General features: G+C 36.2%; 1 protein-coding gene across 1 annotated transcript in view; it reads left to right on the forward strand.

The window, feature by feature from the left end:
• Window positions 1-26,801, forward strand: part of cdh13 (cadherin 13, H-cadherin (heart)) — a 1,331,220-nt gene that overhangs the window by 1,112,016 nt on the left and 192,403 nt on the right. The window contains exons 9-10 of the mRNA XM_039763495.1: window positions 7,722-7,904; window positions 8,578-8,831. Of these exons, the coding sequence (XP_039619429.1) occupies window positions 7,722-7,904; window positions 8,578-8,831 (437 nt within the window). The remainder of the gene's footprint in view (window positions 1-7,721; window positions 7,905-8,577; window positions 8,832-26,801) is intronic.

Raw genomic sequence — 26,801 nt, forward strand, 5'->3', positions numbered from 1 at the left:
AACAGATAGAAGTAAAACCAAAGCTTACGTTTTCTGCTGGCCTCAGCTATAACTGCATGCTGGTCCCAGCCTTATAGGTGGGTGTGTGCTTTGTTTCCTGCCAGTTTCAGCCTCTCCAGATAATAAGGCCTGTGGTACCTTGCCATCTGTCCATTCACCCCACCTCTCTCTCCCGCCCAGTTTTGCTTTCCAGGAAGAGGGTCAAGCACATCCAACGTATGCTTTGTTGACATGTTGTGAGAATGAAGTCAGTGTCTGCCGAGGTTCCCTCTCTATATTCTCAAGCTTGTCATTGCTGGTCTCTCTCTTTCTTTCTCTCTCTGTCTTTCTCTTGCTGCTTCAGAGGTTTTTACCCTTCTTTGTGGCATTTTAGTGGTGAAGCTGCCCCATAGAACTTCTGGCCAGCTGGGCACACCATGTATCATTTTGTTCACAACATTACTTCCCACATGAGACGCACTGCAAATCATAAGCATACTACACAGATTATATAAATATCTAAACTTACTAAGTTCCTAAGTAGACTACCTGTGCCAGTGTTTCTATATATACTTTATTTATGAGTACGGAAATAATACGTTCTTCTTGTACTGCGTGGAATAGATACTCATTCAGAACTGTCACACCACCTGTTAGCAAATAGATCAATAGATAGTACTTTATTTCACCTAAAGTGGAAATTTAGAAATTTTCAGAAGTTCTAGAAATATTATAAGAAACAACAACCCTGCTCAAACACACACACACACACATGCACACAAACACGAAATACCAAAAAAAAACAACACAAACTTCTGATATGGCTAATAAGAGTGCAGTAACAGTGAGGCATTATTGCTGTAGGTATGAAGGAGACCCAGTAGCGTTTCCTGTCACACTCACGCACGCAAATCTCATTTAGTACAAAATTTTAAATCTAGCCTAGTGCCATTCCTTGTTGCATTTCATTTTCTTTCTGCTATATTTTACTCTTGTATTATATGCAGCATTTAGTTTATGTCTGTCAAAATATACGTGTTTGGTATTGCAATGTGAGTTGCTTTGTAAAATGTTTTGTTATTTCGCCCATTGTGAGGGTCACCATATTAAATGAAGGCAGACACATTGAATGAAGGCAACATTTAAATGTTAAAGTAATCCCTAAATAAGCACTCTCCATTTTATACAGTACGACTTGGAATAGTTTAATAGATACAAAACAGTTCAAATACAGTATAGCTTTTTCCCCCAGAGTTGAAGCACTCAGTTGTCAAGTGATTTGTCGAGGACTACAAAGTGAGACAGAGGGGAAGGTAAAACCACCAGTTCCTTGATTTAAATCCCAAAAGCTTTAATCACTCCAAGACATTACAGCATTCTTTATTCAAATGGAAACAAGAATGTAATGTATTTGAGCTAAATAATTAATTTCTTTTATTCACAATTTAGTATATTTTCACAGCAACCATTTCTACCGAACAATTTTCCTACCTAAAAAACTCATTAATAGTGAATGTAGGTAACCATGCACAGTAATGACAGGAATAAATTGTCCTCTGTACACTTTAGTTCAAATTCCTTTTTGAAATACGCACATTCCCACCATATACAGTATGTGCTTTTTTCAATTTTTTTTTTAAATAACCTGTTTTCTGATTATTTAATCTAGGTTAGGTTGCTTGTAGACTTTAAACTCGTCCAGTGTGAGTGAGTCTGGTTGTGACAATGTGTCCTGCAAGGGACATGAGTGTTGTTAGGATTTCTTCCTGCCTTGCACTTTTTACTGCTAGAATAGGATCTATGTCCTGAGACATTGTACTGGAATAGGAATAAAAATCAGTAACCAAGACATTTTCAAGTAATATTATATTTTATTTTTTAAAATAAGAAGTACTTTTCAACATTCCACATGCACCGTGTGAATTTCTTGATCTACTTATCCATTTTTGGCAAGTCTAATCACTTTGTAAGGTTTCTGAAATTTTTTTAAGTTGGAATTTTTTGTTTGCCCTTTTCACTTATTGCACTTGTCTATTTTGATGAACCAATGAACATTTCTCAAAATACACCAGACTGTGGTCACTTTTTGCTTAATTGGTTATTTAAAATGCTAAGACTAATTAGTAATTTCTCGTGTTAGACATGCAACAAAGGGTTCAATAAGGTATTAATTAAACCAAAATTGTTTAACTTTTTTTTTGTCTCCTACTACACCTAAGATTTGCTTTTTTTGTGTCTTTTAACGTTTTGTATTTTCTGGCGGGTTATCCCGTTTAATGATAAAGTCATTACAAATTGCCTTTATTACTTTTCAGTGTAATTTGCGCTTGTGCTACTTGAATGTTGCTCACAATATTGAATACAAGGACCTGCAGAAGGCAAAATCAATATGTAATAATAAATTATTTCATCTTTACCTGAATTGAAAAGAATGATTGCTGTGCCTGGTTGTTGCAGTGTTTTAGGAGAAAGAACACACATATACTTGTTCACCTAAATTCCTAAAAAAGTCCCATTCCTGTCTTATGTGATTCATTTAAAATGGTTTAAGATAACATGCAGGGTTCTTTATGTATGAAGACTATGGTGACAATGTAACTAATCAGCATGTTACTTTGTATTAAAGCAGAGCATAGTTTTTGGAAAAGCATATTCAGTGGGACTGTATAGCTGATAGAGAAATCAACTTTATAATAAATGCTGCAATTTCAAATCTTATTTTTCCAAGCCATATGACCAAACCTGAACATTTTCCTTTGTTGTACAGTGCTGTTTACTGTGTTCATTTTATTTTTCCATATTTTATTAATCTAAAACCCATGTTCAGTACTCTGTATCATTAGGAATGAGATGAAACCCTTTTTAATTTTATTATCGCATATAAATATTGTACACTGTTATACAAGCAAGAATTGAATAATGTGTATTTATTGTCTTTTTGCATGACATTTAATAAAAATGCTAACACTGTATTACGAATGGGATTTTATTGAGCAATATAAACAGCATGCCCTTTCACCTCCAATTCTATCAGCTTATTGCTTTTGGTAATACTACTGTACCTCTCTACATTGAGTTTGCCATTGTCATTTTCCATTTCCAGACTTTCTTTCTTTTTGCCAACCCCCTCCTGGAGTTAACCTTTGGGTCCATCACTGAGTCATGTTCATGGTCAGCAGTGGTCCTATAAAGTCATAGTTCCACAGGTCTAAATTGCCCTTTCATGGATATTTTTATCACTACAACCTTGACTTTTATTTTAAGTATTGATCCAGTTTTCAAAACAAAAAGTCCTACAAGTATGATTTTTGGTTGCAGTATACAGTATTCTACCCTGAGCTTTACTGTGGTCCATAAATTTCTATCATCCTTTGTAAATGGTTTCAGTTTTCCCTCTCATCATCTGTACTAAAGACAAATCCCAATCACACTGATGATATGATATTAAAATATAGAACTCTTCATGCAGTAAACCAAAATACAGTATATACACTCAGTATGTTATTTTTATTTACTTTTTTAAAGTTTGAATTTTGACTCTCATTTAATGGGAAGAGGAAATATAATTGTTGCCCTGCCAGTTCCTCACTACACCTCTAAATATGGCACATGAAGCATCTGCTACTTTACTTTTCTGCTGTGTTCACAAGGGTTACTGCCCAGCACCCAATTTAATCACCTTAATTTTTATACTACATTTCTTTTTTATCAGAGTGAGCATCTCTGTTTCTGTACCACCTTCTTCCAAGTGTGTACTTCTCAAACTTATGCCATTGAGATGAGCTTGATGGACTAAATGGTTTCTCATTTGTCAAATTTCTTACGTTCTTACATCCCATCACAGTTGGGTCAGCCTTGGTTGTTTACTGTCCAAGAAATAATTATTATAATTTGACATAAGTCTGATTCAAACAAACTCAATTAGGATATTATGTAATTAATATGACAAAGCCAGTGTGGATGATCTGTAATCTTTTACATGAAAGGGTAGTTGATGAATTTAACTAAAGAAGGTGAGCTTTGACATGCCTCTGTTTAATAAAGATTTTCTCTTGCTTTTTCTAGAATGAAAAATAAGTAGAGGGTGAAAAATAATTTACTGTGGCTGAAATTTCAACATAGAACAGAATTAAAGTGTATTTTCAAATTTCTTGGTTTATACATCATAAGACAAGACTTTCTTTCCTTCAAGCAAGACAGAGTGTACAAATATTAACAAGAACAGCAAGCACTATATTTTTTTAGAAGTTTACTGCATTAGAAATTTGTGTGAATAAAATCATAAATGTTTTGCTCTTTATTGTATTTGAGAAGAAGTAGGGAACCTTGTGGCTCTTTTAAGAGCACAACCACAAGTTCCCTGTTGTTCACAATTCATCATTTCCTCTGTTATGCTCATTGTATAATATTTTTAACATGCTGTGTTTTATGTGGAGGGAATTTATCTTTTACTAAACAGAAAGAGCATATGATTCCCTTCATGCCCTGGGGCTGATCTCTCTTTTATAGTGTAAACACAGCTTCTTATGTCCTTAATTCATCCCTGGCTGCGGGTAAAGTTATTCTTTGCAAAAGATTTAAGTATCTTTTAATTCAAGAAGCACACAAGCTTCCAGGGCTAAATTGATGCTTATCAAAATAAATGGGAAGTTTACAGTAGGTGTGTGTAATGTCATAATTAATTATAATAAGTAAACAGATCCAGATAAGCAAGAAGTAGTTTAGGTTTAGAATAAACATTTAAAAAAAAATGTTAGGTATTAAAAATTATTTGACATAAAGCCTGAATTTAAGAATAATTATAGTTGAAAGCTTAAAGTTCCCTTTGAACACAGAAAGTGTAGGCTATTCATGTTTTTATACTATAAAGCATGTTGATAGATTCTTAACACCATCACACTGGATTTCCATAATTTCTATTAATCACTTTTTCTGGTTGCCCAGGCATCTTTGCCTCTGGGCCCTTATTAGTTGTAGACATACAAACTCACTGGGCTTACTGTAATTTGTTTTGATGGACTGCATGACTCTTTATTAGGTGGCAGTATTCTCAATAAATACAATACTTTGTTTTTTGTTGTAGTATAAAATTTATAATTTGAGTGACCAGTTTAGTCTTATCACATATTGTAAAAACAGCTTAAAAGCCACCATTTTGAAAAATTTTAAAACCACCATAGTGGTGTTTTCTCTGAACTAGTTGTCCAATCCACCTCAACATGTGTTTTTCTATGCTGTTTATTATGTCTTATACCTTTATTCAGGGGTTGTAACTGTATATGGAAAAAAGTTGATTGTCATTATACCCTGCAATACAATGAAAAGCATATATTGTTAGTCCCTCCGGTGCAGAAATGTTTAGCAATTAAACAATACATGATAGGAAAGCAAAGCATTCACAAATCATTAAAAAGGCCAAAGATTATTAAAAATAAATATGCATATAAATTAAGAATGAATAAATACATTTTCATATATAAACATACAGAATGTTTTAAACAGAGCAAGTAACAATAACACAGTATAGTTGAATTGGTACTAGAAACTGAGTGGAAGTGCTTGTGCTTAGTCACAGGTACAGCAGATAATTGTAGAGTAGAGTTAAATGAGTCCAGGAGAGTTTGTTAAGTGGTCCAGGATTAGAAACCATTTGAATGTCTGATGGTACAATGTTAAATGATATTTTCATTGGATGGGTGTGGGATTTTTGTTGCTGGGATATGTCGAGTCTGTTGTGATGGAAACAGATTTCTCAAGACATCTATCATCATGAATACCCTGTATAGATATATAGGAACATTTGCCAGTTGCAGATCCTTATGATCAGCTTCATTGGTGTTGACAAAATCAGACTGTGCCTATAAATATCGAATTAATATTCTTTCGAGTGTATGACTTTAGAAGTTGTCTTGTTTTCAATGTATGGGGGATTGGGCATGAGTGAACATCAGGGTTATGGACCTCAAAGAAATTAAAGCTACTAACTCACAACAATTCTATTAATTTCATGACAGCCTCTAAATCGCCTGAAGTTGTCAAGTTACAGCTGTAGTTTTCCTAATGTTAAGGTTGTTGGTACTGAGACCTACTACTGTTGTCAACAAACTTGGAAACATTATCTTATATGAGTAAGGAAGACAAAGTGTCTGAGCACATAACCCTGAAGTGCTCTGGTGTTCAAAGTGATACTGTTAGATGTGCATTCCCTAGGCCTAACAGTTTGACATCTGCCACTCAAGAAGTCCTGGATCCAGTTGCACAGGATGATGTTCTCCCTAAGGGCCCTAAGGTTTGCTACTTTGTTCAGGTGGATAGTATTGAATGTAGAACATTTAAAGCCAGTAAAAATGCATTCTGTCTTAATTGTCCCTTTTGTCAAGGTTAGTTAGTGTTGCATCTATGTTCATGGAAATTGCATTCTCTGCTGATTTACTTTACGCCACCTCACATGAATCTCTTTTTGTCTAGGATGTTCAGCTTTATATGAGCCATTAAATTGCCATTGATTATAGGAATGGTAGGAATATTTGAATGAGTGAATCTAATATTGGGAGATTACATGGAAGGGGACAGGTCATAGTAACAGATATTTAGCCTTAGAACATTTTATTCACCTTTCATACAACATAGGCTTAATGTTTTTGACTATATAGCATATATGATTTTACCAAAGTTAAAAAAAAAAAGCATTCATGACATCAGTGCTAGATTATAATAAAACCTTGTGGGGGTTAAAGACATATGCTAGCTGTTTTTCTAATATTTCCTGGACAGACTAAGTTACACAATTTAGTCTTCAGTGCTATGTTAAATAAATAATCAAGTTATTCCATACCTGGGAGATGTTCAGTGTCTCAGAGTGGAACGTGGTGCCTGAAGATCTACAGTATATAAATGAACAAAAATGTTATTGTATTGTAACTTTGGTGTGGGGAGAAATGGATTTAATTTTTTGAAAACAAGATGCAAATGTAACCATTCCTGCTTGAAAAGCACCCATCAATAAGATGCTGCCTTAGCCTTGAGAGGTTACAAATGTAGATGAAGCAAACGTCTGGTAATGAATTGATGTGAGACTTGAGCAGACATTCCAAAATGACTCCTAAATTCAAAATCAGCCTAGTAAAAGTTTTTTTTATTGTTAAGATTTCACAGAAAGACATTGCCTGTTTATCTGCAGAATTGGTGTCTTATGTTAAAGTTCAGCTTTCTCTGAGTTTAAATATCATTAGTTTGTACCCATCCCCTGCTTAAACTGATTGAAGCAATTACTGTATATAAGTATGTCATAGGATGACTATTATTAGGTCTTATAGATAAGGAATGCTTACTGCCATCAGCATACCAATAAAAATTAACATTATGTTATATGTTCTCTTAACAGTATAAGTAAAGACATTTTTAAAAATAGTATTCCTTACCTCTTAGGTTACTGCAAATTAAGCTGCTGTAATGATTTTATTCTTAGTTAAATAACTAAATGTATTATGTAAGAACAAGGTCTGTAGTATGTACTATTAAAACGTTATCTGTCTATTAGTTTCCCATGAAAATTTATTTTCAGTTAACTGCAGTCATTGAATATTACAAAACAGATTGCCGGAGGCTACATACTGCATCATTTCTAGCTGAACTGTGTTTAGACCCAGGGTCTATGGCCTTTACATTACCCACGAGGCAGAGATTGCATTTACTTTGTCATAATTTCTTCTTTTAATATGTTTATTTGTTTTACAATCCAGTTTCAGGCCACAGTGGATGAAGGCTCAACGGGCGTCATAGTCAACCTAACTGTCGAAGACAAGGATGACCCTGCTACTGGAGCTTGGAGAGCTGTTTATTCAATTATCAATGGAAACCCTGGCCAGAGTTTTGAAATTCACACCAATCCCAATAACAATGAGGGCATGCTGTCAGTTGTCAAGGTAAAGCCTCCAGCTAGCATCTGTGTGTGTGCGTGCTTTTTTTTATTATTATAATACTCCTTTATCAAACTCGAATGCTTCATTATTACAGAATGTCAATTTCATGCACACAGCCTTTCTGTGATGTTGACACACTTGTTTAATATTTAAGCTTGTGAGAAATGTATTCATAATAGCCAGGCGATTCTAGTAAAATGATGTATAAATCATGAATAAAATATGTATACGTTTCCTCCATAATATAAACTTTGGTGACATTTAATAGGGAAATGTCTTTGTTTAGAAAAACATAACTGATGATTATACAAGGCATTTAGAATGCAGAGAGTTTAATATATGCAGTGGTGTAAATGCTATGTGCCTGCTCTTTGTTTAATTTTTGTACAGTCTTGTTTGAATAAAATGCTCTTGGGTTTAACAGAAAGATGATGGTGACAACTGCTTTCATGATGAATGTAGCCACCCCCTTTTAGTGAATGTGAGAAATGTATTTAGGCTTCCAAACTATGCTTTGTTTGGCATATTTAAAAGCTTATAACTCATTTTAAGTGTTGTATAACTGATCTTTTCTGTAAAATGCAACTAAGGTAAACATGATAGTACTGATTATTATTGACAGTGCATGATGTCTACCTTGGCCTAACTGGAATTTAATTGGGGTATCCTCTTGCAGCCACTGGATTATGAGATTTCAGCTTTCCACACACTGTTGATTAAAGTGGAAAATGAGGATCCCTTGATTCCTGATGTTGCCTATGGCCCCAGTTCCACAGCCACAGTACAGGTCACCGTCCTGGATGTCAATGAAGGCCCAATTTTCTACCCTAACCCAATGAGAGTGACAAAGCGAGAGAACATTCCTATTGGGAGCAGTGTGGCAACACTGAATGCCACAGACCCTGATTCACTTCAGCATCAGACTATCAAGTAAGTTCAGTTTTATTAGGTTTCTTTTCTACTGGTGTAACTCAAGATCTAATATTCTTGATATTTACTAGTAGATCATAGTTGAAAATACTGCTTGTGGTTGAGTGACAGTTGAACACCATCCCTACTTTTGTGCAACTAATAACTCATCGTAAAAAGCATTTCTTTCTCTTATTTTACCTGCTTATCTGCTAGGATCTAATATATTTCTTAACACATCAGAGTGAGGTTTGCCACCTATTCATACACAAAAAGGAGCAGACTTATTGTCCATCTGCAATAATAAATGTAGAATGGTTATGGTTATGGTTACCTAGCAGGAATACAGTATATCAGAGGTTTGTGTGCTTGACATTCTAAGTTGTTCACAGTGAGTTTTATTAACAGCCATATGGCAACTGCTGAGTTAATCGCAACAATATGAACTTTGTGGAAGACTTCATGTTCACAAAAGACTTTTATTGCTAAAATAATGGCGCACAAGTTTTTAAAATTAAAGTGTAAATGGCAATAATAACTACATAGTGATCATCTTCTTTTTTCGGCTGTTCTTGTTAGGGATTGCCACAGCGGATCATCTTCTTCCACATCGTTCTGTCTTCTACATCTTTCGCTGTTACACCCACAACCTGCATGTCCTCTTTTACCACATCCATAAACCTTCTCTTAGGCCTGCCTCTATTCCTCTTGCCTGGCAGCTCTATCCTTAGCATCATTCTCCCAATATACCCAGCATCTCTCCTGTGCAGACAGTATGTCCAAACCAACACAATCTCGCCTCTCTGACTTTGTCTCCCAACTGTCTAAACTGAGCTGACCCTATAATGTACTCATGTCTAATCCTGTCCATTCTTGTCACACCCAGTGCAAATCTTAACATCGTTGACTCTGCTACCTCCAGCTCTGTCTCCTACTCTGTCTCCTACTTTCTGGTTCGTGCCACCGTCTCTAACCCACATAACATAGCTGGTCTCACAACTGTCCTGTAGACCTTCCCTTTCACGCTTGCTGATACCCATCTGTCACAAATCACTCCCGACACTCTTCTCCACCCATTCCACCCTGCCTGCACTCTCTTTTTCACCTCTCTTTCACAATCCTCTTTACTGTGAATTGTTGATCCCAAGTATTTAAATTCATCCACCTTCACCACCTCTACTCCCTGCATCCTCACCATTCCTCTAACCTCTCTCTCATTTACACACATGTATTCTGTCTTGTTCTTACTGACCTTCATTCCTCTCCTCTCTAGAGCAAACCTCCAACTCTCCAGGGTCTCCTCGACCTGCTCCCTACTCTCGCTACAAAGCACAATGTTGTCAGCATACATCATAGTCCACGTGGACTCCTGTCTAATCTCATCTGTCAACCACCACCATCACCATTGCAAATAAGAAAGTCAAAAGTCAAAGCAAACTTTATTGTCATCTAAACCATATACAAGTATACAGATGGACGAAATTGCGAAGCTCAGGGTCCACAGTGTAACAACATGGAGTGCAAATAATAAATTAAAAATAGAATTTAAATTAAAATTTTAAATTAAAACACAAATGAGACAAGAAATTGTGCAAAGACAACACAAAGAAGTAGCAGCAATATTAACGTGTAGTAAGCAATATGAACATTGATGCAATGTATGGTATTTGCAATCTAGATACAATCAATATAGTCAATAGATATGCAATAAAAATTAAATAAATAATGGATATAGATAATACAGAAATTATCAGTGTATGATAATAGTTGTTTAAGACATGTGTAAACAATAACAGGGCAAAATGTTTCACAGCAGAAGGATATCAAGAATGTGAAAATACTTAAAGGTCAGTATGAGATTTTCAGTTCGTTTCTACATGCACACTAGTCTTTGCAGGAAAGTGGCTTGCATGTATAAAAGTTCTGTTTTTAGAGGTAGTTGAGGCAGTATGGAAGATCCCAGTCTGACAGCTTGAGGGTAAAAACTATCCTGCAGCCTGGTAGATCTAGCTCTGATGTTGCACTATCTTCTCTTGGATGGCAGAAGTGTGAAAAGTCCATTGGGGGGGTGTAAGGGGTCCTGCACAGTGCTGCAGGCCCTGTGGACACTGCGTTTGTAAAATATGTCCTGTAGTGAAGGGAGAGGCACCTTATTAATGTTCTCTGCAGTTTTTACTATCCTTTGCAGGCACTTGGGGTCGGATATGTTGCAGTTGCCATACCATACAGTGATGCAGCTGGTCAGAACACTCTCAATGGTGTCTCTGTAGAACATGGTGAGGATGGAAGGGGGAAGACTTGCTTGCTTCAGCTGCCTCAGGAAGTGTAGTCTATGCTGGGCTTTCTTTGTTTAGTGATGAGGTGTTATGCATCCATGTAAGTTCCTCAGTTATGTGCACACCGAGGAACTTAGTACTCCTAACAGTCTCCACATCTAAACCGTTGATGCTGAGTGGGATGTGGGCAGGATGTGATTTTGCTGAAGTCCACGATTATCTCTTTTGTCTTGTCGACATTGACAGATAGATTGTTGTCTTCACACTATGCAGACAGCCGTTCCACCTCATCTCTCTATGCTGTTTTATCAACCCTGCTTATCAGTCCCAGCACCATTGTATCATCCGCAAACTTGATGATATGGTTGGTGTTGTGCGTGGCTGTGCAGTTGTGAGTGAGTAGGGTGAATAGCAGTGGACTAAGCACGCAGCCCTCGGCACTCCAGTGCTCAAACCGTGTGAAGAAGTTGTTCAGCTCATCCAGTAGGGAGGCATCACCATCGCTGCTGTGTGGGTTGGGCTTGTAGTTTATAATTGTCTGAACGCCCTGCCACATATGACGCGTGTCTCAGGTGCTGCTGAAGTGTTTGTTAATCCTCTGCACGTATGCCCACTTAGCTCTCCTTATAGCACGAGACAGATTGGCTCTGGCCACCATGAGGGTGGCTTTGTCTCCAGATCTGAAGGCTGCATTTCTGATCTTGAGCAGCTTGTGCATTTCTTTCGTCATCCAGGGCTTTTGGTTGGCTCTTGCAGTAACATTCTTGGAAACAGTAACATCCTCTAGCATTTGGAGATGTAGCTAGTCACAGAGTCCGTGTTCTCCTCTGGATTGATGGAGTCACCATCCATTGCAGCCTCCCTGAAAATGTCCCAGTCTGTCAATTCGAAGCAGTCTTGGAGAGCTGAAACAGCACCAACCTGCCACACTCTGATGTTCTGGCGGGTTGGTTTAGTGCGCTTCAGCAGGGACTTGTATGCAGGAACCATAAACATGCTGATATGGTCTGAATAGCCAAGGTGGGGGCAGGGTTGGGCCTTGTAAGCATCAGGAGCGCTCGTGTAAACATTGTCAAGACAGCATCCCCCTCTAGTAGCAAACTTTACATTCTGGAAGAATTTTGGGAGAACTGACTTCAAGTTGGCATGATTGAAATCCCCAGCAATAATGAAAAATGCCTCGGGGTGCGTCGTTTGCAGTTTGCTGATGATCTCATAGAGTTCCGCTAGCTCCTGGTTATTTGGTCAATTGCTCTAGGCGGGAGGTAGACGGCAACCACCAGTATGCAAATGTACTCCTTCGGCAGGTAGAAAGGCCAGCACCTTACCGATAAAACCTCTATCAGTGGAGAATAGTGTCACGCAGCAGTGTTTGTACACCACTCTCTGTTCACATAAACACACAGTCCCCCGTACAACTTTTACATACTTCTCTGCCACTCCCAACTTCCTCATACAATACCACAACTCCTCTCGAGGTACCCTATCATACAGTATGCTTTCTCCAGGTCCACAAAGACACAATGCAACTCCTTCTGGGCTTCTCTATACTTCTCCATGAACACCCTCAAAGCAAACATTGCATCTGTGGTGCTCTTTTCTGGCATGAAACCATACTGCTGCTCACTAATCATCACCTCCCTTCCTAACTTAGCTTCCACTGCTCTTCACCATCTTCTTCCTCTGTATTCTCTCCTGGTTTTCTTTTCCTCCTTCCTCTGTCCAGATGTCACTTGAAGTACCCTTCTTGCTGTCACTCTTACTACTTCTGCTGCAGTTGCCCAGCTGTCTGGCAACTCTTCACTGCCACCCAGTGCCTGTCTTACCTTCCCCCTAAACTCAACCTTGCAGTCTACCTTTCTCAACATTTGATCCTTTACTCTGCTCTCCCTCTCCTCCTCTTCTACCTGATCTCCAACTTCATCCTACAGACCACCATCCTATGCTGCCTAACTACACTTTCCCCTGCCACTACTTTGCAGTCTTTAATCTCCTTCAGATTGACTTTTCTACATAGGATATAATCTACCTGTGTGCATCTTCCTGCACTCTTGTACATCACCCTATGTTCCTCCCTCTTCTTAAAATATGTATTCACCATTCCATGTCCATCCTTTTTGCAAAATCCACTATCCTTTCACCTTCTTCATTCCTCTCCTTGACACTATACCTACCCATTACCTCCTTATCTCTTCTGTTCCCTCCACCAACATGTGTATTGAAATCTGCTCCAATCACCACTTTCTGTCCCTTGGGTACTCTGTCCATCAGCTCATCCAACTCACTCCAGAAATCTTCTTTCTCATCCATCGAGCACCCAACTTGCAGGGCATATGCACTGACAACATTCATCATCACACCTTCAGTTTCCAGTTTCATAATCATTACTCTGTCTAAAACTCTCTCCATCATATTGGCTAACTCTCTTCCCTTACCAGTCATACTGCCAACATTCAAAGTTCCTACCCTCAGTTCCTCTTTCTTTACCTTCCTCCTGTCCTTCTGCCTCCGGACACGTCTCCCCCCCTCTTCTTCTCCTTCTTTAGCCAACAGTAGCCCAATTTCTACCAGTACCCTGTTGGCTAATAGTACTGGTGGCGGCCATTTTTAACCTGGGCCTCGACTGATCTGCTATGAAAATTTGCATTGTTGTCCGCATATTGAACTGGCAAAATTTTACACCAGATACCCTTCCTGATGTAACCCTCCCCATTTATCTGGGCTTGGGACAGGCATGAAAAAACACACTGGTTTGTGCATTCTCTGTGGCAGGGTTAATAACTACATAGTGATAAAGGTGAAAATTAATGCTATTTAGAATATGTTCTCTTGTAAAAGTACTTTATATAATAACATAAGTTATATGGAATATGATTTGGTGTCAAGAAAATACCTGTAGCCTTGTTTTTACTTATTTTAAATGTGTAGGGATACCCCCTTATTCAAACATCTTTAGTAATTTTCCATCAAGGACATATTATATTCTGGAAGGAATCACAGCAGCTGGTATTTTCTGTTTATTAAACCTTTTAGGTAAATGCAATTATACTTGTATAAGAGATATTGCTCAGTCCAATTAGATAACGGTATTGAGGCATAAGGACGGTTCTTAGAAGAACTTTGTGCAGAAGCACATTGTGCCCTAAGTGTCATTGTTAGTAATTCTAGGCTGTGCAACGCAGAAGAAGAACAGACAAAAATGCATTTTGATCAGTGCATCTGGCCGCTCAATCACCTTTTGGAATCCATTAAGAGCTGCTTGAAATGTGCATGTATGAAATCTGCCAATTTGTATGATTTTCTTAAATCATGTGTTTGTCCCGGAATTTTACACAGGAAATTCAGATATCTTAATAAGGATCTTTGCTGAATTTGCAGGATACAGTGAAAGTATAACTGGCTAAGTAAATGTTCCTTGCAACGTTGGTGAACACTGTAGTTTTCTGGATATCACACTTAAATATTATTTAAAGGTTTTCTGAATGTTTACCATATATATTTTTGAGTAAAACCACATTGTTTACTGTGTAAGCTGAGCTTTGTTTGCCGTTTTTTTTTTTTTTGCATTTAGGGAAATCAAATGTCTGAAAAGAGTAGAACAGCTGTTGTTTTCAGGTGACAATTTGTGTCTCATTTGATGAGATTTGCTTTCATACATACGGTTGCATATTAAGTCATGGGTTTAAGTTTCAACCACAATAGTGTTAAGTGTCTAAATAAAGCAAACGTTGCATAAAATACAGCTTTGTAGTTTACCCTGTCAGCTGGCTTGTAAAGGACTGAATTGCAAATGCTGGTTAACAAAGGATTTCTTTTTAAATTCCTACAAAACTACAAGATAATGCACAGATGTTGTGTTAAGTCTTGACAATGTAAGCAGAAAGCTTTAATAAAATCAAGGAAAGAGATGCTTGGTATTGTTTAGTATGTCAATATTTCTTTGTATTATGCAAGTGAGACTTGTTCTTGCTCTACCTTTCATAGTAACCTTATGTATTTCTTCATTTTAGTTTGATTATTGGCTTGGTTATTGCATATGTGCTGTTTGCACCACACTCCCATGCTGTGTGAACTCCAGTTTCATTCCACATTCAAAAGACATGCATGGAAATGGATGGATACACAGATTAGGCAGGTGAAAAAATAAATAAATAAATACTTATATACAGTATGCCAGTGGTTCCCAAACTCATGGTGATAATTAATTGGTCTTTTTTTTCCTCTCATTCTGAATTCTGAAAAGCATGGCAGTATGATTTTTCACACTGATAATACATTTGTAAATAATTCAGTTTTTACTATAGCTTTAAATGCTGAATTTTCTGTTATTGTGTTCCTATTATTTTGCCCTTTTTCTGTGTAGTTTGCTGCCTTCATTGTATTCTAATAATGACAAATAAAAACAAGCAGAAATGACACCTGGGCTAACAACACTGAATGGTGAAAGGCTGTAACTATTTCAGTGTCAGACCCACTAATTAGTAAATAATGGATTAAATTACCAGAACACCTGGAAAAGCAAATTGAACATCAGGATGAAAATATTGTTAAAAAGTAAAAATAAAGTACATTATCTCCATGTAACTGCATAGTACATTTTAATAAAAAAAATTATCAAACTTATTTTTGGAATTTCTACATTGACTCCCAAAACACAGAAACTGGGAAATACAAGCTTACTTAATCTGGCAAGCAGTCCAATTAAAACAGAAGTTGCTTGGACTAAAGTGGGTTTCTAGGCTTGAGTATACAAACCACTGCAGTATACTAATAAAATTGATACATAGTCTTTATTAGGTGCACCTATATAATACCAAATAGGAACCTCAATCCAGAACAGGCAAACTTCTTACAGGCATGGAGTCAACAAGGTGTTGGAAGTGCTACCCTAGAATTATCAATGCAGCATTGCAGATGTTCTGTATTAATATGAATAGTATCTAAGTTACAGTATGCTTATTTTAAAATATGTACAATTGAAAAGACTGGTCATTTCTAAACTAAAGTAGAACACACAATAAATAAATGTGCAGCCTAATGCATATTCCAGGCTTGACACATTTTTGATCTGCTGAAGTAATAGATGCGACAAATAAATCTCAATAAAACTGACATATGCATGTTTTTAGTAGCACAGTTTGAATGAAAGCACCTCCTGCGTGTTGCATCGTGTTTTTCATGCATTCTAGGCATTAACAGTCCCAAGGAGAGCTGTGAACCTTGTAAAATTCAATTATATCTGCCGTCTCTCTCACAGTGTTTGTCCTTGAAAGCTGCTATCGTGGAATGATAATTAATGTGACATCGCAGCAAAAGAAATTTCTGGGTTCTCCTCACTAAAATTACCCAGTTTTGACTCATTTGACAATGTAGCCTGCTGTCATGCTCAATATGTTGCACTTTGCAACTAGGCAGTATTTTAAATGTCAAATAATATTCTTACCCACTGCAGTACAAGCTTCATATATTTTATCATATGTCAATATTTTAATGCATGATTACCAGAGGAATACTTACCTTCTCAGCAGAGGTTGTCTCACTATGCTCTTCTCTAGTGCTGTCAGTTTGTGTCTGTGTTAGAAATTTCTGTCTTCTGATAAATAGCTGTTTTTGGCGAACCCTGACAAGGTGTTTGTTTTCAAGGAAGATGATCATTGATAAACTGCAGGCTGTTGAAGCACTTGGACATGATTAGACGTTAGGTGAAATTCTATATTAAATAATCCAAAAATTCCATACTGGGTGTTGAATAAACACCCCCTTTTCCACAAAAGATAAGAAATCTATGGGCAGTTAATCCTTGTTATAAACAAAAGTCTACTCTTACGCCCTAAAGTAGACACTTTATTAATGAATATTGATTATAACAATTTGCTTTAAAATTATTTCAGCTCAAGCATCAATTATCAGAGTCTAAAATCAGGTGTGCTGTGTATTATAATCTTTAGTTGTCGATGACAAATACAAGTGTTCCTAGACAGAGTGCAAGAATGCACCATTCTACATAGATTTGCTGTCATGTAGTAATAAAATAAATTATGCTTACTGTACACTTTAAAAAGCGAGTGTTTCTTTAACTCATTTTGATATATCTTTTTTTAACAGAAGGGTCAAATTGTGTCAGTAACACTTTTTTTATTGGCTATACATAATATATCCTTCAATACCTTTATGCATTCATTTTATGAACTTTTTATTAAAAGGGTGAAGAGAAGCCTAAACTTATCTTGACAGTATCAGGTAGAATACTGAAACTAGCCATCACGGTGAAGACAAGCACTCATCTTTCAGGTCGATTAATCTAACATTCAGGTTTTTAGGATTAGGGATAAAACAGTAAAAATAAAGGAGAACTATGGGAAATTAATGTACAGCACATCATTGGTCAATTCAATTTAAAATCTTCTTAATATAAAAAATGATGATGGGTGGCTAATTCTAAAACCATCTGCACAGTGTGGGGTACCAGTCTTCTGCAGGTACATTTGTGCATATGCCCAGTTTAACTTCTAGTAGAACAGTTTTGACCTAATGCACATTGGTGGGAGGTGGGTGAAAAATGGAGAACCCAGACAAAGCTTGCATAAGCAGCTGTCTTCTGAAGGTCTATACAGTAGGAACTACAGTGCCATTCCAATTCCACAGTTAATTTTAGACCATTTGTAACCGTGGTTTCAAACTTATGAATAGGAAAAATTATTCGAATTTGGTTTTGAGTGTTAGCTTTTTGTAGCCTGGTTAGACTTTGCTTCATTTTGCTAGTTAAATGTCCCATTGGAGGTAATTATTACTTTTAGCATTTTCTTTCTTAAAACAACACTTTTCACATAATGTCCCCCAGAGTGCTTTCTCTCTGTACTATTGAACAAGAACTCCTTTGTGTTTTCCATCTAATCCATGAAGCTAAGGTGTTCTGTGCTCTTCACAGCCTGATTTTATTAAAACAATCTCTCTCTCTCTCTCACACACACACACACACACACAAGCTTATGGACGGCAGTAAAACTGAGGCCCTTTGTGTTACAAAATTCTCTGGGAGAAGCCAAGTAAAACTCAGCCAATAAATGATAAAATCGTAGTCACTCTGCATGCTGCCTATTTTTTTTTAAATGTTTTTGCTTAGTTGTTTCTCAGACAAATCAATGCAAAAAAACAGTCAGATTGCTTTCTTGCTTAATTTTAAGTTTAAACAGCATCCACTATGTTGGATTTTTGTTGTTATGCATTCATGCACCTTCTCCTGTACTGGATTTGTTGTCAAACTCTTTATGGATTCATTTTGTAAGTGTTGCAAGTCGATTGCACATGATAGTTAACTACACTCTCTGGTGCATTCTGGTATGTAAGCATTTTCATTGTTTGCATAAATGAAATATTTTGGATTGAGTCAGTTAGAGAATGGTCAAAAGTTGGTTTCTTATGGTGGCCTTGCAATGCATAAAAATAAATTAAATCATGAAAAAACAAATCAGAAAACGCAAATGCAAATTGAATACACAATAACAATTCAGGAACAATATGTGCAAATGGAGCACCATACAAACTGTGCAAGCAAATTGGGAATCATGCAAACAAAAAGAGCAGTGCATAACCCAAATCAAAGCAGAAAATATTGTGAAAGCTAAACGTACATCACGATTCAATCCCAGCTTTTCAGCAAGTGGTGAGGTGGAAGCGAGAATGCTGAAAGGTAAAAAGAGATTAATTATTTTTAGGTATTTTTATATAGTTTGGCAGAAAATAAACATTTGCTTAACTTCTAGTACACTCTCCTAGAAAAGTTTTTAAAGTATTACAAACATTTTAGTATTTTTAGTTGGTAGTGAAGCTATAATTTAATGCCGATAGCACTCCTCATTGAAAAACATTTGATTTTGGCATTATGTTTATTGCAGTAATATACACACTACTGACATACTATTTAACATGTACAATGTAGTGTTTGTATGACCATTATATACCTTAACTTTTCACATCAACATTGTTGTATTAGGTGTAGATCTAAAATGAATTGTAACAACGCTAGAGGAGGGAGAGTAGGAGAAATGGAGTCGGCTGTTTTAAGCCAGACTGTTAGGATGTATCCCTAAAAAGTACTGTTAGCTTCTTTAGTTCATATACACCACCCACCTCCGTCTCAGTTTCGCTCATCCAAGATCAGATTCATCACATATGGGACACTTTCCCCCAGTTCCATGAACCAATCCAAAACCAAGGTCCACATATGACACTCACTGGATTCCAAGCATCAGAACCGACGGGTGAACTTTAGCTGTCGGTGCACGTGCTGTGTCTGCAACCCCCTGTACCTGCAGACCTGCTTTTATAGACAGTGTCTCGGACTATGCTCTTTCACCAAAGGAGAAAGGAGCATATGGCTCTCTCACATCTGGACCCAGGGGCGCTATAGTATTATTATTACTGTGTATTATTTTTGGATGAAATTGAAAACTACTTCTCTCCGTGAAATCTTCCATAGCAATTTGTTGCAACAGTACTTTTGATCATTTCAGTACCAGATCCAGTGTGATTCAGGTACTTTGCATCTATACTTAGTCATATTTCACTTTCAGTATTTGATATCACCATATTTAGAAAAGGAGTATGAAAAGAGACAGGCATTCTTTTTATTGTATAACAATGTTTTGTTAAATCACATACTCATATATTTTAGTCTGGCCACTCTTTTAAATGGTACTATAATAGTCTGCAAAGCCAGAAGTTAAAAAGAAAAGAAATAAAAATAAATAAAACAGAGATGGCTGTGCTTCACAAATTAATTACAGGGTCTTTACAGGTGGTGCATTAGAAGCAGTCTCCTGTCCATTTAGGTTTTTTTTTTGTTTTTTACAATTTGATAAAAGAACTTTTGTATAACTGCCTGAGATCCATTTAAAATATTACATACATAAGTTTGTTAGTCCTGTACCAACTGTTAGAAAAACCTAACCTATCTTGACAGCAAGCAACTATTGATACGATACTAGAGTGCTACGGGACACACATAGCTGACCAAAAGCAATTGTCTGTGACACAGGCAACAGATGATATTTTTAACGTGAATTGTTAGTTGGCTGATTTTAGACCAGACTATTAGATCTGATATTGAGGCATCAAATTTGTTGTTCTATGCTTGTAGACATGTCAAATTTCTACTAGATATAAACCCATTTACTCGTGAAAGCCCAGTCAGCTCTGGGAGAGAGTGCTTGAATTTAAGTAAACATTACCTTTTCTGCTAAAGTATATAACAATACCTAAAAAAAGCTCACTTTTACCTTTCAATATTCTCTCCTCCACTGCACCACTTGTTGAAAAGATGGGATTGATTAGTGATGTACATTTAGCTTTAACTGTTTTCTCCACTTTGATTTAGGTTATGCACTGCTTTTTTTTTGTTTTCGCAGTTTTCATTTTGTTTGCGTGCAGCTTCATTTGCTAATTAATTTTTTTGTGTTTCCCATTTGTTTTTTGCACTTTCTGATTTTCTTGTTTTTTGTATATTCAATTTGTTTTTGCATTTTCTGATTTGCTTTTGCGTAATCAGTTTGTTTTTGTGGTCACAATTTATTTTAGCCTTTTTTTTGGTTTTCTTTTGCATTTTCTGGTTTGTTTTTGCATATTCCATTTGTTTTTGTATTTACCATTTATTTAGCGTTTTCTGATTTGTTTTGCATATTCAGTTTGTTTTTGCTTTTTCTGATCTGCTTTTGCATATTTAAATTGTTTTTGCATTTTCTAGATTTGTTTTTGTGTTTTTCTGATTATTTTTCAATGATTTAATTAGTTTTTGCACATTGCATTTCAAGACCATGATAGTTTCTGGGTTAGTTTAGGAGCAGAAAATATTCCATTTGAGAATGTTTGTTCGTTGATAGAAATATGACACATTTTCTGCTTAAAGCCAAAAATAATGAGTTAGAAAAGGCTTTGATGTACTTTTCATTTAAAGTATTTTATTCAATCCAAAAAATAAAGTAATGTCTATCTATCTATCTATCTATCTATCTATCTATCTATCTATCTATCTATCTATCTATCTATCTATCTATCTATCTATCTATCTATCTATCTATCTATCTATCTATCTATCTATCTATCTATCTATCTAAAAACCCAGAAACTGTACTATAAAGAAGACAGAGAAATCACCCAACCATTGAAATGTTTATTAACAGGAAAGTGCTTTTAGCAAAACTCAGTGAAGGATAAACATCCAGAAATTCAAAAATAAGCAAGAATAAAGACCACATGGGTAAATTCTAAACAAAGATGAATGCCTCAGATTCAACATAACCATAGTCATGTCTTCTGTCATAGAATAAAAATAATGCATTTCGGTTGTTAATGCAGTTAGACAGGTACAATGGAAACTTTAAATTACTACCTGTTAAAGAAACGTTTTGGCTCTTTGTGTTGATTTTAGGAGAACTATACCATGGAATTACCTTTTTGTTTCTAAGACACTAAATATGCTAATAAGAAGTATAAAGAAATTACCATTTATGTTGTATGGTTAATTATATTCCTTAAAGTTCCTAAATTGCAGGCACTCATTGCTTTGAAAAAATGAATAAACAGTACATATTACCAAAACTTAGATTAGTTTCAATATGAAAAGAAAGAAGTTCTTCAGAAATGGTCAGAAATAATGCTTACCATATTTAAAAGGTCACATTTCATTCAGTTTTATGTTTGTGAATGTTGCTTCAGGGTTTTTCAAAAATAATATTGTCTTAAATGACAGTGGTTTATGTATAAAATAATTTTTTTCTTCAATTATTGCAATATCAAGCCAAATACTGGAACCTAGTCACAGTCATTTGACTTTTTTGCACTTTATAAATATCAATAGCTGACATATATTTGGACTAATTTATTTAAAACCCGTTTTATTAGAGGAGACTTCAAATCAACAGGTAAACATTTTATGTTTATTTATTTGACATGTGTATTCAAAGTGTTTTAAAATCATGTCTGCAGTTATTTTCATATTTTGAACTGGAGCAAAGGCACATTCACTTGCTTGCTTGAGGTTGTATGGTGAGTCAGATCCAGGTATTGAAGTGGAAATCATTGTTGGTGTTTTATAGTCCAGTGCTTTACCCACTAAGTTGTGAAACAGAGTTATCTTATCAGTGAACTATGTACATTTTGAATGGAGTTACATTTTTATTAATGTTGATAGGTTACCTCAGTCTGTTTTATACGCTGAGCTGTATTTCAGCTTGAAAAGCAACAATCACCACTAATTCATTTTCTGATCCCATTTGTTTGCAGTTCACAAGTTTACAAAGCTGTAGCCCATCCTTGCAGAAAAATACAAAGGGAAAAGTTAGCCCTGAAGGAACAGCAGTCTATCCCAGGATACAATCAACCATGTACCCACAGTTCATACTTGACAATAAATCAAACAGATATGTCTTTGCACTATGGAAAAAAGAAGATGCTGGAGAAAGTCAACAGAAGGATAATATACAAATGTAATACATTTTGGCCCCCAACTGAGAATCGAACCAAGGTCCAACCTTTTTGTAAAAGAAGACTTACTCACTGTGCCTTTCCATTATCCTAGTAAAATCTATATATAGTGTCACACATGTGCATCTATGGATCATCTTATTGGTTCAGATCTTGTATATGATATCACTTTGTGATGACAGGGGCACTGTTGTTAACATTCTTGTCTGTTCTCTTTGCGGCTCCAAGATGTCCCAAATTATGGTGAATGACTCCACCCTTATCCCTTTAAGACCCCCAGCCCTTCCAGACCAAACCATATAAAGGTGGCCATTTCCTGAAGAAGGCAACCTGAACCTACTGCAAAACAGAACTCCACAGACACAGTCCCTTAGCAGAAAACCATCAGAGGCTATGATTTGTGTGTTTATTTTGAGCGTGTGCCATCAAGCATCTGTTTATTTTGCTGCCAAAAGCCTCCTTTTTGTTATTTTTTTTTATCAAGCAGGATGAGCAGATTTCACCCCAACTTTTGTTTGGGTTTTGTCTGTCCCTCATATACAAAATAATATAATGTAGTGTTGATTAACTGACTCATTCACCCACACACCAACCAACAAAAATGCTATTTCCCATTTCGCTAAAAAGCGGAAGTTTGGCACAATCGTACATCCCGAGCAGCAGATATCCATTAAGAAAGGACATCTCAATATATCAATATTTAGGGGTTAAAAAAAAACCCACAGTAGAAAAACTAAACACCCCAAAATCTCAAAAATTCCTTGCCGGACTGAAGTTTGGTGGTCTTGTAGAAAAAACAAAATTAGTCAACACTTGTACTCAATTTCACACATCTGATTCTGTATCAAAGGTATTTAATATCTATTACCTCCCACACCCTTTTCATATTATCTATAGCATTATGCAAATGTTGAAGTGGGGACTACAATCCCATCAGCCAGTCTGTTATTCCAAACAATGTCATCATCACTCACAAACTTTAAATAAGAACATTGACAAATGTGCCATGTCATCACAGTTCGAAACTGCTGGTTTTCCCTCAACCACTTTGGGATAACAATTTCATTGCCTCACTGTATTACAGCATTTATAATAATAATACATTTTATTTATTTGTAGGCGCCGTTCTAATTTATCTTAGAGCAGTGTTTCTCAGCCTTTGTGGCCTTGGTACACAGTTTTACCTTTTTAAATTCCATTATAACTCGCAGAAAGTATTTGAAGCGAGGGTGAGTTTTACCCATTTGTGAACTGAGTGCAATTAGAAGGAGGGTTCCCTTTGTGAAATGAGTGTTATTAGAAACAGGAATAACATCACGCAGCTTTGTCGATAGCTTCAACGAACTGGTGGTTCATCACATGTGACAATAAATGTGAGATAATTGCTACATTTTTTATTCATACAGAGCCTTGTATTTGTTTGTTGTCCACCAGCATGCTGTTTTTCAAGTCATAATACCAATCACAATCATTCTGAAGCAAAGAAATTTTTTAAAATAAATTAAAAAACTAAGAGGAAATTAAAATAAAAAAGTAAATTAACCAGTGGAGCCAAACCCCAACTGAACAGAATGAAATGCAACTTTGTTCCATAGCTGATTTAGATGCTGTTTTACATAATGGAATAAGAAGAGAACAGGATGGTGCTTTCGAATTAGTACAAGTAATCAGTAACATTTTTTGTTTGGTTGGTAGATATTTATTCAAATCCCCTGTATACTGCACCAGCACTAATTTTAGGCTTTGATGCTAATAGAGAGTTGAGATGTTTAGCAGTTTTTAGCTTTAGATGGAGTTCTGCTTCAGTCTCTTTCACACCAACACTTCTAAGTACTGCATGTGGCATGTTCAACAGTAAGTAGTACATATGAATTAATAATATGAAGGGAGTTCAGTTACAAACAGGAATTTTCATGCTCTGTTCTTATAAAGAGTGCAAGGTAGACATGACTCATTGGACAATCACATGAATGTTTGAAATTTGTCGTTAGTAGTGTCAGCTACTCTTTTCCCTTTTCCTGTCAGTTATAATAAACATGCAGGAGGTACACAGTAGTGTTGCATAGCAAATTATTATTACATTTTTGACAAATGAAGGAGTCATTCCTTCTCATAGTTAAAAATTATTTTGGGGATGAATGCCTTTCTCAGTGTAGAGTGTATGATTGGTGCAAGTCATTCAGAGAGGGACTATCATCTCTTCAGTCCACTTAAAGAATTTTTAGGAGGGAAGAAATTCAAGCTGAGTGAGGAGGTTATTGACGCTGTGCAAGAATTGGTCAACATGCAGTCAAAAGACTTCAACTCTTCTGGGATTAAGAAGCTTCCTGGATGCTGGAACAAGTGTATGTATTGCAGTGGCAGGAAATTACATAGAAAAATACTGTGTAAGTGGTTTCATTGTATTCAATAAATAAAGTGTAGCTCATAAATTCCATTTTATATTTGAACGCCCCTTGTATTAGCCCCTGGTTATATATATATATATATATATATATATATATATATATATATATATATATATATATATATATATAAAGTAAAATATAAAAAAATATCAAACAATGTATTATTGACAGTCAAAGAAACAGATAAAACATGATTAAGACCAACAGAATTATACATTTATTGGGCAAAGAAAGATGCAGAGCCTTGTGATTGAGGTTTTCATGTTCTCTTTGTGTACAATTTTTTGGTTCTCTAGTGTTGTTGCAGAGACAAAGCCCATGCTCCTGCATAGGAGGGTGTGAGTATCTGTGCAGTTAGTGGTTAGCCAAGATGGTCCATACAAGGCAGATTCTTTGTTTTGTGCTTTTTGCTGATGGTTTGCCCCTAAATTGCCATTATCTATATATATATATATATATATATATATATATATATATATATATATATATATATATATATATATATATATATATATATATATATAATTCACTAAGGGCATTCAAGGCAGTTAGTGCAAGCAAGACAGAGAGCCACACCTGCCAACTCACAGAGCCGCGCCCGCCAACTCTAAAATCATGAGATACACTCGACAGAGCCCCGCCCGCCAACTCTAACTAAGGGCAAGCAAGACAGAGAGCCACGCCCACCAACTCTAAGATCTTGGGATACGCACATCAGAGCCCCACCCACCATCTCTAATCCTGCTTCCGCATCCACCGTCGCTCTCGATCAAACAGCAATAATTAGCAAACAAACAAAGATAACTGGCAGTAACAGTGCAAAATTCACAATTGGTATGCCAGTTTGAAAAGATAAGTTTTGAGGGTAGTTTTAAAATGTGTTATTGAATTGAGCTGATGTATATGAGAGAGAAGAGAATTCCCAAGTTGAGGAGCACTATGAGAGACGCTCGAGCTCCCATAGCACAGTTTGATGTGTGGTACAGAAAGTACAGCTGCAGATGAGAATCAGAGTGAGCGAGACTAGTGTCAGTCTGTAGGAGATCAGTGAGGTTGTGGAGAGCTTTAAATGTTAAGAATGGTATTTAGTATTGTATTCTGTAGTTAACAGGGAGCCAGTGAAGCTGAGAGAGAATAGGTGTAGTATGTTTAGTGGATTTAGAACAGCAGGTTATTATCCTGGCAGCAGAATTTTGAATATATTTTAAGCGATGGATACGTTTTTGTGGGATGATAGACAGAATACCATTACAGTAATCTATATGTAAGGTGACTCGGGCATTAACCAATACTTTAGTATTGTGTTGCGTAAGAACAGGATGTAGTCTATAAATGTTTCGGAGATGAGAGAAAGCAGTCCGAGAAATATTACTTATATGGGAGGAATTGTTTTAATAATAATAATAATAATAGGTAATTGCCATTATTAGTGTATAAATGGATATAAATAATTGCATGTAAACGATTCACCAAAATCTGTTGTATGTAAATGATACTGTTTAAAACGTTGTTGTTTTTTCATCAGAAAATCCGGTTTCCACATCTACCTGTATTAGTTTAAATGGCACTTTTACCACTCGCAATAGGGCAGACGTGCTGACTTATCGTGTTGACTGGGCAACACAGTGAATGTGCCGTCTATCTATATATGTCTATGTTTTCCGCAGCCTGCTACAGGAAGGTACTCTCTTGACCATTGGCATTGGTTTCGCTCCTTGCTATTTTCGTTATACTGCGACGGTGGTTTCCTAAGCCTTTGTTATACTGAATTCCTTTCTCACCGTTTTCCGCTCCTGTTTTTACACCACCGTAGGCTACGGTGGGCT

Source organism: Polypterus senegalus, chromosome 9 (genome assembly GCF_016835505.1).
Source record: "Polypterus senegalus isolate Bchr_013 chromosome 9, ASM1683550v1, whole genome shotgun sequence".
Classification (NCBI taxonomy): domain Eukaryota; kingdom Metazoa; phylum Chordata; class Cladistia; order Polypteriformes; family Polypteridae; genus Polypterus; species Polypterus senegalus.